The 14,596-nt window shown below is 44.3% G+C and overlaps 1 protein-coding gene across 1 annotated transcript in view; it reads left to right on the top strand.

Moving 5' to 3' along the window:
* Window positions 1-1,957: 1,957 nt before the first annotated feature.
* ALK (ALK receptor tyrosine kinase) overlaps window positions 1,958-14,596 on the top strand; it is a 591,773-nt gene continuing 579,134 nt past the window's right edge. The window contains exon 1 of the mRNA XM_008162272.3: window positions 1,958-2,630. Within this exon, the coding sequence (XP_008160494.2) occupies window positions 1,958-2,630 (673 nt within the window). The remainder of the gene's footprint in view (window positions 2,631-14,596) is intronic.

Below are 14,596 nucleotides of genomic sequence, written 5' to 3'. Positions count from 1 at the left end.
TTCTGAACTCTCAAGGCTGACAGCAAGAGTATCAGATCATTATTCCTCCCAGCTAAGTCACCCCTATATCTTCTTGGCCTGTTTCTTAAAGGGGTGGGGTGGGGGTGCTATGGCAGAGCAGTGGTTAAGAGCACATGAGTAAGGGCTTGGGAGGCATGTATAACTGTGATCCAAGGAAAATCATTTAAGATTTCTACGACTCAGTTCCTTGTCTCCAACCTCGTCTCCAAAACTGGAATTTAAAATATTTACCTCGTGGAAACTGAAGGAGGTGACACATGTAAGCACTAGTCTGAGGAAACTGGGGTAGGGGGAGGTGGGGAAGGGGAACGGGCAGGTCTGAAAAGCATTTACTGTAGCTGAAGAAATCTGAGAGATCACTACCACTCCCCACCCACAACCTTGCCAACTCTCCCTGTGTGGATGGCCCATCACAAGGTTCCCAGGAATACATTCAAATAATAGAAGGATCGAGAAGAATCTCTCAGGGTCCTAATCCAAGCTGTCCTGGCATTTGGCTTTGTCACCCTGCCTCTTCTTCCTCTCCTTCCTAACCCTGGCCTCCCGTTTTATTCCAATACCTGATTTTCCTAAGTCAGACCTGTTTAATCTCTTAAATGCATTATTAGGGAGAGTGCTTGATTACAAATGCCTCTTCCATCCTCCTATTTATCAAGAAGCTCCTGTTCACACAGCAGAGAAATAGGGAAGGGAATCTGGAGGAGGGTGAAAGGAGAGAAGAGAGGGGTGGAGGGAGGGTGGGTCGAGCTTTGTGCTTTTCTCAATGAATGCCCAGGCCTCTGCAGATTTGCATAAGAGCCGACATCGCCACGCCATTGGTAGGCGGTTGCGAGCAGGGCGGGGCCGGCCTGCGTAGGTCTGGCCCCGCCGGAGGAGTAAGCTTTTGAGTCCCGCCCCCTCCGCGTCCCCGCCCCCTCCCGGGCGCGCTCTCGGCTCTGCCAGCTAGATGTGAGTGGCGGGCGCCCAGGCAGATGGGATCCAGCGGCTCCAGGGCAGCAGCGGCAGTAGCAGCTGGCACTTCGCGGCGCCGCCGCTGTCCGGAGGGTAGCAGGCAACGCGGCACCTTCCAGCCGCCCTCCGGCCAGCCTGTCCGAAGCTGCCGAGGCTGCCGATGGGTGAGAACGGGGCAGCAAGATTTCAGGCTCTCCTGTCCTGAATGCTTTCATTCTGCTGCTGCCGCGGGGGTGCTTTGGTAGTGCCCGAGAACTCTGAGAAGAGACGCGGGAGGAGAGCTAGGATGCTGCTTCAAACTTGCGCCGTGGAGGCTTGAGCCTCCGCTTCACAGCGGGGGCTCAATTCAAGCCCAGAAGTTTAGCAAGCGGTGCAACCCAAAGACTTCCTGCTCCGGAGGGTCACAGGAGGGTGCACGAGAAAGCAGTCTCCGCCATCGCCACCCCTTCCTCCCCTTCCTTCAAGGGGCGAGAGGCTCAGAGGAGCCCAAAGGTGTGCAGCAGCCGTCCAGGACAACAGACAACAGCTCAGCCACTGTATCCAGCTGGAAAGTTGAGTTTTGGAGGCCAATCGAGAGCGGACAGACCACAGATCAGGCCATGGGAGGCAGGAGAGGACCGTACCCAATTGCCACCTACCTTCAACCATTGTAGTCTCTCTCCTTCCAGAGGGCAGCGAGCTACAGACGGGGGGCGCGGGGACGCGTCACAAAAGAGGCACAGGGTCTCAGCTGCTAAGCCCAGTGCACTTCAGGGTTTCTTGACACGCCCCTGAGCTCTCAGCCCTGTTTTATTGAGACTCCTGCTGGCCTCCGTGCAGTTGGAGGAAAGCGAGAGAACCGAGTGCACGCATAATTCCATAGAAATCAGGTGGAAGGAGCCTTCAGGACCAAGGACTGTTTGGAGCCCCTTCTCATTTGGGAAGAGAAGGGTGAGGCTGGATTCTGGAGAGTCGGGAGACTAATATAAATAACCTTTCTGGCGGGATGGGAGCCATAGGACTCTTATGGCTGCTGCTGCCCCTGCTTTCAGCAGCAGCCTCTGGCACTGGGGCCGAGACCGAGACCAACCAGAGCGTGGGCTCACTGGCCATGGGGTCTGCGCTGCAGCCCCGGGAGCCGCTTAGCTACTCGCGCCTGCAGAGGAAGAGCCTAGCGGTGGACTTCGTGGTGCCCTCGCTCTTCCGCGTCTATGCCCGGGAGCTGCTGCTGCCGCCGCCATCCCCCTCGCAGCCAAGGGCTAGCAGGCTGGAGGCGCGCAGCTCGCTGGCTCTAGATTGCGCCCCGTTGCTTAGGCTAGTGGGGCCACCACCCGGAGTTAGGACGGCGGGAGCCAGCTCGCCAGCCCCGGCACGGACGCTGTCCAGGGTGCTGAAGGGCGGCTCGGTTCGCAAGCTACGGCGGGCCAAGCAGCTTGTGCTAGAGTTGGGAGAGGAGGCGATTCTTGAGGGCTGTGTTGGGCCCCCAGAGGAGGCGACTGCAGGGCTGCTCCAGTTCAACCTCAGCGAGCTGTTCAGCTGGTGGATTCGCCATGGCGAAGGGCGGCTGAGGATCCGCCTGATGCCTGAGAAGAAGGCGTCCGAAGTGGGCAGAGAGGGAAAGCTGTCAGCAGCGATCCGCGCCTCTCAGCCCCGCCTTCTCTTTCAGATCTTCAGGACCGGTGAGCAGCTCCCGCCTGAGTTTGTAGGGATTTGTTTTTTTAGACACATCAATTTGGAACCACTGTCAATTAACTCCCTTTTCCAAAACCTCAGTCTCTGGTTCTTGGCCCCCTTTCCTCTTTCTGCAAACCTCTCCCCCTTGTTAGACCATATTTTCTCCCCCGCCCTCCCCAAGAACGCAGTCTTTCCCTAAGGGTCTTCTTTCCTCTTCAGCAACCAAATTGGGAAAAAAGTTTTCTGCTCTTGGCAGAATGCCTCCTTCTGACTTACACAGGATCCCAACCAAAATTGATGCCCTTCTTTGGGGGTCCCTGGGACAGTTGAAATGAACCTATTGCTTGTATGTTTCAAGTTTAGTTCTAGATCTCAAAACTATTGCCCATCTTCCCTTCCTCTTGTTCCTCTGCTTGGCTACCACAGGTTTGGGTAATGTGGTATACTTTCTCAGGGAATGTAGAATTCCTCGTCATATTATTGAATTCCACCCAGCTGTTTCCTTCAAATGTTGCGTTACCTAGGGATTGCCTCTTCTTCATGAATTCATTCTACTCCCTCCTCCCCAACCCCAGTCTGCTATCTACTCTCAAACTCTTGTTCTTCCTCTCAGATGTGGTGAGAAAATCCTAGAGGAACTAAGGTACAGGGGACAGGAGGAAGATGCGAAGAGAGGGACTGAAGTTGCCAAGATTGTCTTCCTTTGGGGAGTCACTGTGAAGTCAGGGAGAGATAATAGTTGATTTCCCTCTCTTCCCCTGTCCCCTTCCTTCCCTCCAATTCTTAGCTTAAATGTCTGCAGCAGCAGCAGCTCTGGATGACGGTCTCTGGCAGGCCTGTTTCACTGCAGATCTCTCTGCTGGGGACTCCTGAAATGAGGTTTCTGTTCCATTTACTCTCTCATTTTCTGCCCACATTCACTGAGTTGGTTGTGTGTGTATATATGTGTGTGTATGTGTGTAGGCAATTACTTCTATCTCTTCCCATAGTATCCTTAACTGGAAAATCAGTTGGTTTTTGAATGGATATTTCTCTTATAAGACCACTGGGGAAAGACTCGTAAATAAAATAGACAATGGAAATGAATGAGAAAGCACAGAAAAGAAACCATGCCTTTTAAAAGCCTACACTAATTCCTTTGAGCAAACCCAGCATCTTTTATGTCATTCTCATCATCAGAAAGAAATGAAATTCTTATGCTCCAGTGGTTACTAATGTTTAGAATTAATTGGATGGAAAGCATTGAAAAAAGCCCATTGTAGAGCTACAAGTATCTCCATGCTTGCCCCAACACACACATACTCCCACATACATGCAATCCTCTCATCAGCAGGGATATTCAAAAGCTGAGGTTCCTCAGTCATTGCACAGTAAACATACTGGTATGTGGTCCTCAAGCAAAACAGAGTTTGGATGCATATTTCAGCATTAACATTCGTGGCATTGGCATCTAAAATGACCCCTTTCTACTCAATGCTGGAATATATATTAATCCATAGTAAGAGGTAGGGTCTGATGAGTTAGGAGACCAATACTGTTGTCTCACCACAGAAACTTTTTTAAAGAACAGCTGTGCTTTAATGTCATTGTGGCTTCTGTGGGTTACACATGCAACATTCTCTTTTAGTGTCTAATGTTTTTGTAATGGATATAAAAATGACTTCTCTGGGAATGTGGATTTCCCCCCCACTTTACTGCTTTCATGTCTATGAGCATCTCTAAAGCTTTCCCATCACCTCTTGTTAAGTGACCACAGGCCCTAGCAGTCTAGATCACCTGTTGTTAGATGTTGGTGACAGGTAAAAGGGGTCTTTCTATGGTCCTGATCTTGCCTAATACAAACAGGTTGCATGAAGTTATTAGTGAATGTCTCTGAAGTGTCACATATGTAATGCATTTGAAGAATATACTCTAGTCAAGCCTTAGATAAGAGATGAAGCTGCTGAGTGGGGGAGTTTCATGTAGAGAGGAGTGTGCTTTAGAGCTGCTCTGATACTGACAGCAATGAAGCATTGTGAGCACCCCAAGTCCTCCCTCAGCAGCACAGTCCATTTGGCAACTGGACCAAGCCCTTATGCATCATTTGACACATCTGGCAATCCTGTTTGAGAATGAGCCAGGATTCTGCCATTAAAAAGCTAGAAATTTTGGCCAAGCATTTTTTCAGCAGGATTTGGATCAAATGATAATTGATGGGAACAAATAAGACACTAAGTGTAACTGGATGAGCTCCCTATGACCTCCAGAGAGACAGCCAGCTTATTGAAAAGCACTTTTTGGGCCTTGTGGTGATCACACTTGGAAAAGGCTGGACTCTCCTGCTCTGAGACGTATACTGTCTTCAGTTAGGCATCTGGCCATGCAGGGCTAGCTTCTTGTCTTACATTCAGATATAGTCTCCATTGTAAGACCTTCCCAGGAGTAGCAGATCAATAGTGGATCTAGACTGCTAGAACCCATGGTCATTTAACAAGAGGTGATGGGAAAGCTCTAGAGATGCTCATAGACATGAAAGTAGAAAAGTCCACATTCATATAGAAGTCATTTTTATATCCACTACAAAAACATTAGGCTCTAAAAGAGAATGTTGCATGTATAAACCACAGAAGCCACGATGACATTAAAGCACAGGGAATGGACACACCCTGCTTATCATGTTTTGTGTTTGGGGCAACTTACATCATTATGGTTTCATTCATTTTCTTGTTTGAAAATTTAAGCTTAGGTTCTCACACTTGGATTGATTTTACTATTTATCATGTTTGAGGCAATGGATTTAATCTTTTTATATAGGCTGTGATTTATAGAAAAGACATTTAATTCTTCTGTGACATAGGCTCTTCAAGTATACAAAGGGAAAATAGGCACTACTTAGTTTATTTCTTCTGGATTCTTTCCAAGTGACTGGTGGTCTGGTCTTGAGGGGCACAACCATGCTGATAGGGTTATCTGTTGGGAGGGAAGAGGAGAAGATGGGAGTTCTGTTACTGTTGTGGTGAGGGGCCCAGAGTAGTCATTTGTCTGACTGAAGATAGCTTCCTAAATCTGCATAGGACCATAACTAGGGATGGGGTAAAAATGGAAAAGTACACAGTCAAGACAAAGCAATTGAATTACTTGTGGTTTGGGTTGGCTGAGAGGACAAAAGGATGCCTGAGAGGACTTATAATACATGAAATGCTATTTTTTTTCTATGTGGGTTGCTTTGAACTCACAAATGGGGTCAGCATTTCAAAGTCTGAGGCAGCTCCCCATAGCACCCATTCCTGGAGGAGAGGTAGAGAGGCTATTGCTGGGACTGTATCAGTGATAGTGCCCCCTGAGCCCAAACCTCAGAAAAGATGTCTGCCCGGAGGCCACCATATGGCTTACAGCCGCATCTTGTAGCCTATTTTATAGATGTTTTAACATTTTGCTTCTGCTATTCCTAGGCAGAGGCCTAGAGGATGATGATTTGTGGGTTAGGAGGACCTATTTCCCTGTAATCACTCTTACTTCTTCCCACTCCAAGAAAGGGGCTATATGATTAGGGATTTCACAAGTACTGTGAAAAGACCTGATCAATTTAAAATAGATGTATGTAATTTAATACATCTGACTCTTAACCTCACATATCTATCAGTCCCTTCCCATTTCATTTCTGGAAGGACAAAGAGAGCTAAGGAAGGTAGAAATGAAATTGGAGCTCCCTAAAGGAATATCAGTTATTGGAGGTGAATTGGGAAAGTTGGAAGTAATCCAGAGAAGAGCAGAGAGCTGATTTAAGAGTTGAAGGGACTGATTTATGATGACAGATGAAAATAATTAAATATATATGGCTGGGCCAAGTAGCAATGAAGAGAAAGCTATGATAACAATCTACAGATATCTGAAGAGAGAGAGTGGCAGTGAAGGAGAGGAGTTATATAGTGTGGCCCATAGAAGTAATAGGATGATACTTGTAGAAGGAAACTTCAGATTGGGTATCAGGGAAACCTTATTTTCTGCAATTGATACTCCCCCACTATGGAATGGAATTCCAAGGGAGCAAAGAGTAAGGTGAGATGTGGGTCAGACAAGCCACAGAGTTCATAATTAATCAGTTCTATATTTTCAAATGTTGAGAAGCCACAATGGGCAGGAGATCTGGTGTGGGGAACAGTGACAGGAATCAGGATATTTTGAGATACAACTATTTTTTTGGTTTTATTAACTTATTTTTAATTTTTCAATTACAGTTGACATACAATATTGTATTCATTTCAGGTATACAGCATAGTGATTAGACATCTATATAACTTACAAAGTGATTGCCATGGTGAGATATAACTCTTGAGAGCCTTTGAGTATTGGTGTTTCTAGGAGAAAAAGAAAATAATTGCATATGCATCTTTGAAGTTGGTGGGAAGTGTTTACAAGAAGTTTGTTAATGGAAAATATTTTGAAATTACTGGGTTTATTCTTCTCTGCCTCCAGATTAAACACAGAGTATTTCTGTGGGGTGTTGTCTGTATATCCAGTGTGAGGAGGCATACTTACCACAGCATTAAGATGCATCTATAGGTGTGTGCATCATGAAGTCATTGGACAGAGAAGATGATATCAGTTCTAGATTTGGTGGACTCCTACTGGCTACCTGAAAACCTTTTGCAATGCTGTGAGTAAATATAGCTATTTGAAAGGCGAAGGTCGGGAGGGACTAGCCTGGAGGGAGAAGAGAAGAAGAGTTGGGTCTGCAGAAGTTGCAGTCCCTTGCCACTCTCCTGATTACAGATTACTGCTTGATAAACTCACTTCATGGGAATTTGCCCAGCCTGACTCCTAAAGGACATTTTGCCTTTATAACCATTACCAGAGGCCCTGGGGGGGGGGTGGGGGTGTCCCTCAGCCCAGCCTGCATCCTCTCCAATCTGGGACCCCTATAGGATCGGGCCTAAACCAGCAGTCAGACATCCCTCTCACAATCCGGGACTGCTGGCTCCTAACCACTCGCCTGCCTGGCTGCCTGATTGCCCTTAACCACTCTGCCTGCCAGCCTGATAGCCCCCTAACCGCTCTCCTGCCAGCCTGATTGACACCTAACCACTCACCTGCTGGCATGATTGACACCTAACTGCTTCCCTGCTGGCCCGATTGCCCCCAACTGCCCTCCCCTGCCAGCCTGATTACCCCCAACTGCCCTCCCCTGCAGGCCTGGTTCCCCCCAACTGCCCTCCCCTGCCGGCCATCTTGTGACAATGTGGGAGCGTCCATCTTGTGGCGGCCACCTTGTGATGACATGGGGTGGCTATCTTGTGATGACATGGGGGCGGCCATCTTGTGATGACGTGGGGGTGGCCATCTTGTGATGTGAGGGCATGAGGGTCAATTTGCATATCACCTCTTTATTATAAAGGTTACTGTCCTGTTATAGTTGTGTGAGACTTTACAATTTATAATGCACTTTCACATTTATTATTTTTACCAATCCTACAGTAGGCAGCGCACGTATTTGTTTTATTTTATAAGTGGAGTAACCAAATCTAGGTGTTTGAAATGCTTTTTCAAGGTTGTATAGGTAGGAAGTGATAGATATGAAACTTTCATTTATGTATTGAGAGGTTATGAGGTGCTAGATACTGTGTTACTGAATAGGACCACAGACCTTTTGTTCAAATGAGGGCTCTTTCCACTAAGGGAATCATCTCAAGGTGCAGATTATAAACAACCAAAACATGTAAATAGATGAAAAACTTTAATTTATCCTTGTTATAAGGTTTTGCAAAAAATATTTGGTGTTCAATAGCCTTGACTTAAAATTTTTGAGGCCAAGTTTCATTATTAGAAAAATGGGAATAGTAATAGTTCCTATCTCGAGATGTTGTCATGGAGATTAAATTAGATGATACATGTAAATCCTTAACCCAATAAAATATACAAAATACAGTACTCCATCAATATGAACCATATGGTTTTCCCTAGCAGGAACAACACCCCAGCATTGCATATACATTTTAGTCTATTTGTATGGTGCCATCTGGAGTTGCGCAGTTCTTATTTGTGGCCATATGTGGCAACCCTGGCAGCTGTGGGTTCCCCATGTGACGAACTTCTAATTTCTAAGAGATAAGAGATGGGATCTGGTGGAAATGGGGAGAGAAACCAGTGTGCTAGTTTCTATTTTCTCACTATCGGAGGTCTGTCTTTCTCCGAATTGTGGATGAGAAAAAGGAGTGAGGTGTGGTATTTAATTAATTTCTATCAACTTGTATCTTCTTGTAGGTGTTTTGACCCTGGATTCAGTCCAAAGATTAAAGCACTATATTCACAATCCAATTATTTTTCTTCTATAGAAAGACGCCAAGCCTTAACTTTTTAAAAGTATGAAATCGAATACTGAGGAAGAACAAGACCAGAGGTATTACAGAAGAGTAGTTTTTTGATATCGGATCTTCCCTAACAGAGAGATCTATGCAGTTCAAGCCCCTCCATGCCTAGAGAGGTGCTGGGCCACTGGCCTCTGGTAACTTCTTTGTTATAATTAGCTGAAGCTGTGCCCTTTCCTTACATTTCTAGCCTCACCATTCATTGTCAAGTGGAAGGCAGGAGAGAGAGATGGAAAAGACCAATTTGTTAACGGACATGAGCCCATTAATAGCAGTTAAACCTTTGAGATTCCATGGAAACACAGGGCCCAGGGATTTTGGTGGGAGGTTGCCTCAGGAAAGTACCTTAACCTAAAAGAAGCTGTTAAGCAAGCATACAGCATTTTATAGGTAGAGTGTGCTTTTTTTTTGTTTTGTTTACTTGTTTGTTTGCTTTTATAAGCCATAGTTGAGTGATTGCCTCCAAAAGAAGCTCATGGACATCATCTCTGCTTGGGAGTAGGTGAAGAATAGGGAGTATTGGGGAGAATGATTATAGATGTTCAGGAGGCACATGGACAGAGCTGTGAATAAAGCTATCAAGGAGCCCTATGGATGCTTTCTCCCTTAGAACCATTGTTTGTCCTCTGGACTAGGATGTGGCCAGTGTTTCTTAGTCTAGTGATGACCTGGCTCTTTTACACAGGTCAAGGTGTGAGAAAGGAGAAGTTAAAAGAGGGTTTGGGCTGAAACCGGTTTGGCTCAGTGGATAGAGCGTCGGCCTGCAGACTGAAGGGTCCCAGGTTCGATTCCGGTCAAGGGCATGTACCTTGGTTGCGGGCACATCCCCAGTGGGGGTTGTGCGGGAGGCAGCTGATCGATGTTTCTCTATCATCGATGTTTCTGACTCTCTATCCCTCTCTCTTCCTCTCTGTGAAAAATCAATAAAAAAAAAAAATATCTATATATATATATATATATATATATATATATATATATATATAAAAGAGGGTTTGGGCCTGGCAGTGAGGTAGTGAGGGGGTAGGAGGTATTCTGGTACCTGTTTTGGTGAGCCAGATTTCTCAGAACAACTTTTTTTCTTCTTCAGTAAATCTTGTGATGGATTTTCCAGCAGGGCTGCTCTGAGCTTGGGTCTTTTCCCAGGGAAATCAGAATCACTTGGTGATATAATGTAGGCATCCCAGAAAGTGGAAGGTCCCAGACTAGACAGAAGGAGAGCTCCCTTGGGTAAGATATACCCAACCACTTGTTTAATTAAAAGTCTTTTCACCTTGACCCTACCATTGTGGTTAAGTAACAATAGGTACATGCAGAGGTGGCAGTCAGAGTTCTCGGGAGTAAGGAAAAGGCTAAAGGGAGTCAACTAGCCAATGGAAAATTTAAGCCATTGACTATGTTTTTCTTTTCCTCTTATTTATCTTTTATTCAGTTTTTACTGGAATATGGTTCATGAGGGTGGGCATGGGTGGATCTTCTTTATAGATCATTTCCACCTTCTCAGTCAAGATAATTAAAGTAAATGTTCCATGGGGCCGAGGACACTAGAAAAGGAGATGGAAGACTTAGATTCTGTTATGATATACTAGAGGCCTGGTGCATGAAATTCATGCATGAGGGGGTGTCCCTCATCCCAGCCTGCACCCTCTCCAATCCGGGACTGTTGGCTCCTAACCACTTGCCTGCATGCCTGCCTGATTGCCCCTAATCACTTCTGCCTGCCAGCTTGATCACCCCCTAACTGCTCCCCTGCCGGCCTGATTGCCCCCAACTGCCCTCCCCTGCTGGCCTGGTCACTCTCAACTGCCCTCCCCTGCCAGCCCGATTGCCCCCAACTGCCCTACCCTGCTGGCCTGTTCACCTCCAACTGCCCTCCCCTGACAGCCTTATCGCCCACAACTGCCCTCCCCTGACAGCCATCTTGTGGTGGCCATCTTGTGATGATGTGGGGGCGGCTATCTTGTGACGACATGAGGGTGTTGCGTGAGGGCGTGAGGGCCACCTAGGCTTTTATTAGTATAGACTAGAGGCCCAGTGCATGATTGAATCATGCACGTGTAGGGTCCCCTACACGCTTTCGCTTTTGATCGCGGGGGAGCTGGGTGCCTGTCTGCTGGTGCACCAGGCCTTTCAGAAGCCTCTGGCAGGGTGGAGTCTTCCGAAAGGCCTGGTGCCGGAGCGGACAGGCACCCAGCTCCCACGCTTTCGCTTTCGATCGCGGGGAGCTGGGTGCCTGTCCGCTGGTGCCGGAGCAGACAAGCACCCAGCTCCCCTGCTCTTGATGGTCTGCTGCGGGACGTGAGCTCGCTGCCCCAGAGGCCCCTTCTGTTCCACAGCACAGCCATGGCGCAGACGCTGAGCTCGCGCTGCCAGCTCAGCGTCCCGCTGGCCCAATCGGCTACCCCGGCCACCCCGAGTCCCGTCCCCTGCGCCTCCTGGCCAATTGTGGGCATAGCGGAGTGATGGTAATTTACATATTACCATTTTATTAGGTAGGATGCCTGTTATTAGGTTTGAAATCTTGTGAAACTTCCTTAATCTTGTTGAGCTTCTGGATCTTTGTTCCTAAAGGAGGTAATACAAAACTTGTCTTGTCTTCCTCATGGAGTCTCTAGAGCATTGTATGCTATAACTTATATGAAAGGCTTCAGTGTGGGTTATTAAGAATAAATATATAAGGTAGTAGAAAAATGAATATACAAGATCATAAAAAGTGCTGAGATTCTGCTTCATCCACCTATGTTTTCAACCAACCCTTGGCTTAAGGAGCAGCAGTACAAAGGTACCAGAATTTGAGGTAGATCTTGGGTTTTAGTTAACAGTTCAGTAGTCCTGCAAAGGGTTTATATAGCTCCTCCCCAAGGTTTCTCAAAATGTGTTTTTTTTTTCATTGGAGTCAGTTTTCTCAATTCCAAACTTTTCTGGAAAGGAATCTCTGGTATAGGACATAAGAATCTGCATTTTACATCAGAAAATGATTTTTTTTTAAATTGAAGAATGACAAATATAATAAATAGTATTGAATGCATTAATTTCTGTACAGCTTGATGAGAATTCACATGTGCAGAATCCATATAATCACTGCTCAGTTAGATACAGAGCATTTCTTATATCCCAGATAGTTCCCTCCAGTTTTTTTCTAGTCTGTATCTCCCCCATACCCAAGGTAAGCATTCTTCGGATTTCCATGTAATCAATTAGTGTTGCTTATTTTTGAACTTCAAGTATATAGAATGATATTATATGTACTAGTACCCTTTTGTGTTACGCTTCTTTTACGTAATATGACTTCTGTAGGATTCATCAATGTTGTTGTGTATACCAGTATTCTTTCTTTTTAAAATTTCTGTGTTTTATTCCTTTATATGAATACTAGAGGCACGAATGCACCGGTGGGGTCAGTCCCTCGGCCTGGCCTGTGCCCTCTCGTAATCCGGGACCCCTCAGGGAATGTCAGAGAGCCAATCCCTGCAGGCCAGGCTGAGGGACCCCACCAGTGCATGAATCTCTGCACCGGGCCTCTAGTATGCATATAATATCTTTGGTTAATCTCCTCCCATGCTCCCTCCTTTCCCCTTCCCTCGGAGATTCATCAATCTGTTGCATGTTTCCATGCCTGTGCATTGAGCGTCTGCCCCCTGGTGGTCAATGCACATCATAGCTACTGGTCGAATGGTTGAACAGTTGCTTAGGCTTTTATATATATAGATAAGAATTTATCCATTTTCCTACCAAGGACTAGATTTATTAATTGCTAATTAGATTTATCTTATACCAATTATAGGATTATTCAGATTATTTATTTCTTTTTACGTGAACTTTAGCCATTTGTATCCTTTAAGAAATTTAGTCCATTTTATGTAAGTTGTTGAGTTAACATAGGGTAAGTTGTTCATAATATCCTCTTACTGTTTTTTTATGTTTGTAGGGTAAATAGTGATGTCCCCTCTTTCATACTTGATATTGGTAATTTACATAATCTCTCTCTTGGTGGTAATCCTGGCTAGAGGTTTACCAATTTTATTGATTTTTTAAAAAAAACAACATTCTGTGATACCAGTTTCTTCTGTTTTTAAATTTTATTTTAATTGCATTGATTTCTGTTCTTATTTTATTATATTTCCTTCATTTTGTTTGCCTTGGGTTTAATTTGCTCTTCTTATTTCTAGATTCTTAAGTTGAAAGCTCAGATCATTGATTTGGCACCTTTCTTCTTTTTCTAATATAAGCATGTAATGCAAAAATGTCTTCTAATAACTTTCAGCTGTATTTAAAAATTTTCATTATGTTGTAATGGAATTTCATTTATATTCAATTAAAATATTTTCTAATTTTCCATTTGGCTTTCTCTTTGACCCATGGTTATTCATGTGTGTTTTAGGTGAGGATATTTGGACATTTTCCCAATTATCTTTCTCTTACTGTTTTCCAGTTTAATTCTGATATTGTCTGAGAACATACTTGGTTTGATTTCAGTTATTTAAAAGATTTTAAGTTTATTTTATAGTTTGTCTTACTGAATGTTTCATGTACACTTTGAAAAGAACACAATTTTCTGCTGTTGTTGGGTGGAGTGTTCAATGTCAATTAGGTCAGTTTGGTTAATAGTTTTGTTCAGGTCTTTTGTATCCTTACGGATTTTCTGTCTGTTACATGTATTACCAATAAAGGAGTACTGATATCTCCAAGTTTTGTCTTGCCTGTTTCTCCTTGCAATTCTGTTAAATTTTGCTTCATGAATTTTGAATTGTTAGGTGTCTTCTTTTGATTATTTGACTCTCTTATTATCATGTCATATTTCATTTTATTCTTAGTAATATTTATATTTGGTTAGTGCTTGCATGGTATATTTGTTGTATCCTTTTACTTTTAATTTATGTCTTTATATTTGGTATCTTTATTAGAGTAAACATATAATTGTATCTTGTGTGATTTTTAAAAATTCAATTTTGGCCCAGCCAGTGTGGTTCAGTGGTTAAGCACTGACCCATGAACCATGAGGTTACGGTGTGATTCCCAGTCAGGGCACATGCCCAGGTTGTAGGCTTGATCCCCAGTAGGCTCTGTTCTGTAGATTGAACAGTTTTTATGCTCTGAACTCAAGTTTACTGACTCTTTCCTCTGTTTCCATTTTGCTATAATTTTTAATTTTAGATATTGTGTTTTTCAGTTTAAATTTTCTATTTAAAAATAATTTCTATTTACCTACTTAGAACTACCTTATCATTTATTTTTTCGAATGCTTACTTTTACCTTATGGGATATGGTTATAAATAGATAGCTTCTTTAAAGTTTTTTTCTGATAATACCAACATCTGGATCATCTTATTATTGGCACTTATTGATTATCCTTCCCATAATTATTGCTCACATTTTTTGTGTATTGATTAATTTTATATCGTATCCAGGAAAATTTTGAACATTATGTTGTTTGGTCTGAGGCTTGGGCGTGTTTTAAACTTTAGTTTTCTCTTAAAGCCTTTGTTATGCTGCTTTGAGTCTGTCTGCACATCCACATATGTGCTGCTCAGAGATGAGCTGGGACCCTGGGCTAGTTTCTTCACAGAATTAACATGTTTCCCTCTATAGCTCTCTCCTCTCTGATATTTTCCGTGAACTCACAGTTTTTC

This window comes from Eptesicus fuscus, chromosome 16, assembly GCF_027574615.1.
Source record: "Eptesicus fuscus isolate TK198812 chromosome 16, DD_ASM_mEF_20220401, whole genome shotgun sequence".
Classification (NCBI taxonomy): domain Eukaryota; kingdom Metazoa; phylum Chordata; class Mammalia; order Chiroptera; family Vespertilionidae; genus Eptesicus; species Eptesicus fuscus.
This window is presented reverse-complemented; position numbering and strand designations above follow the sequence as displayed.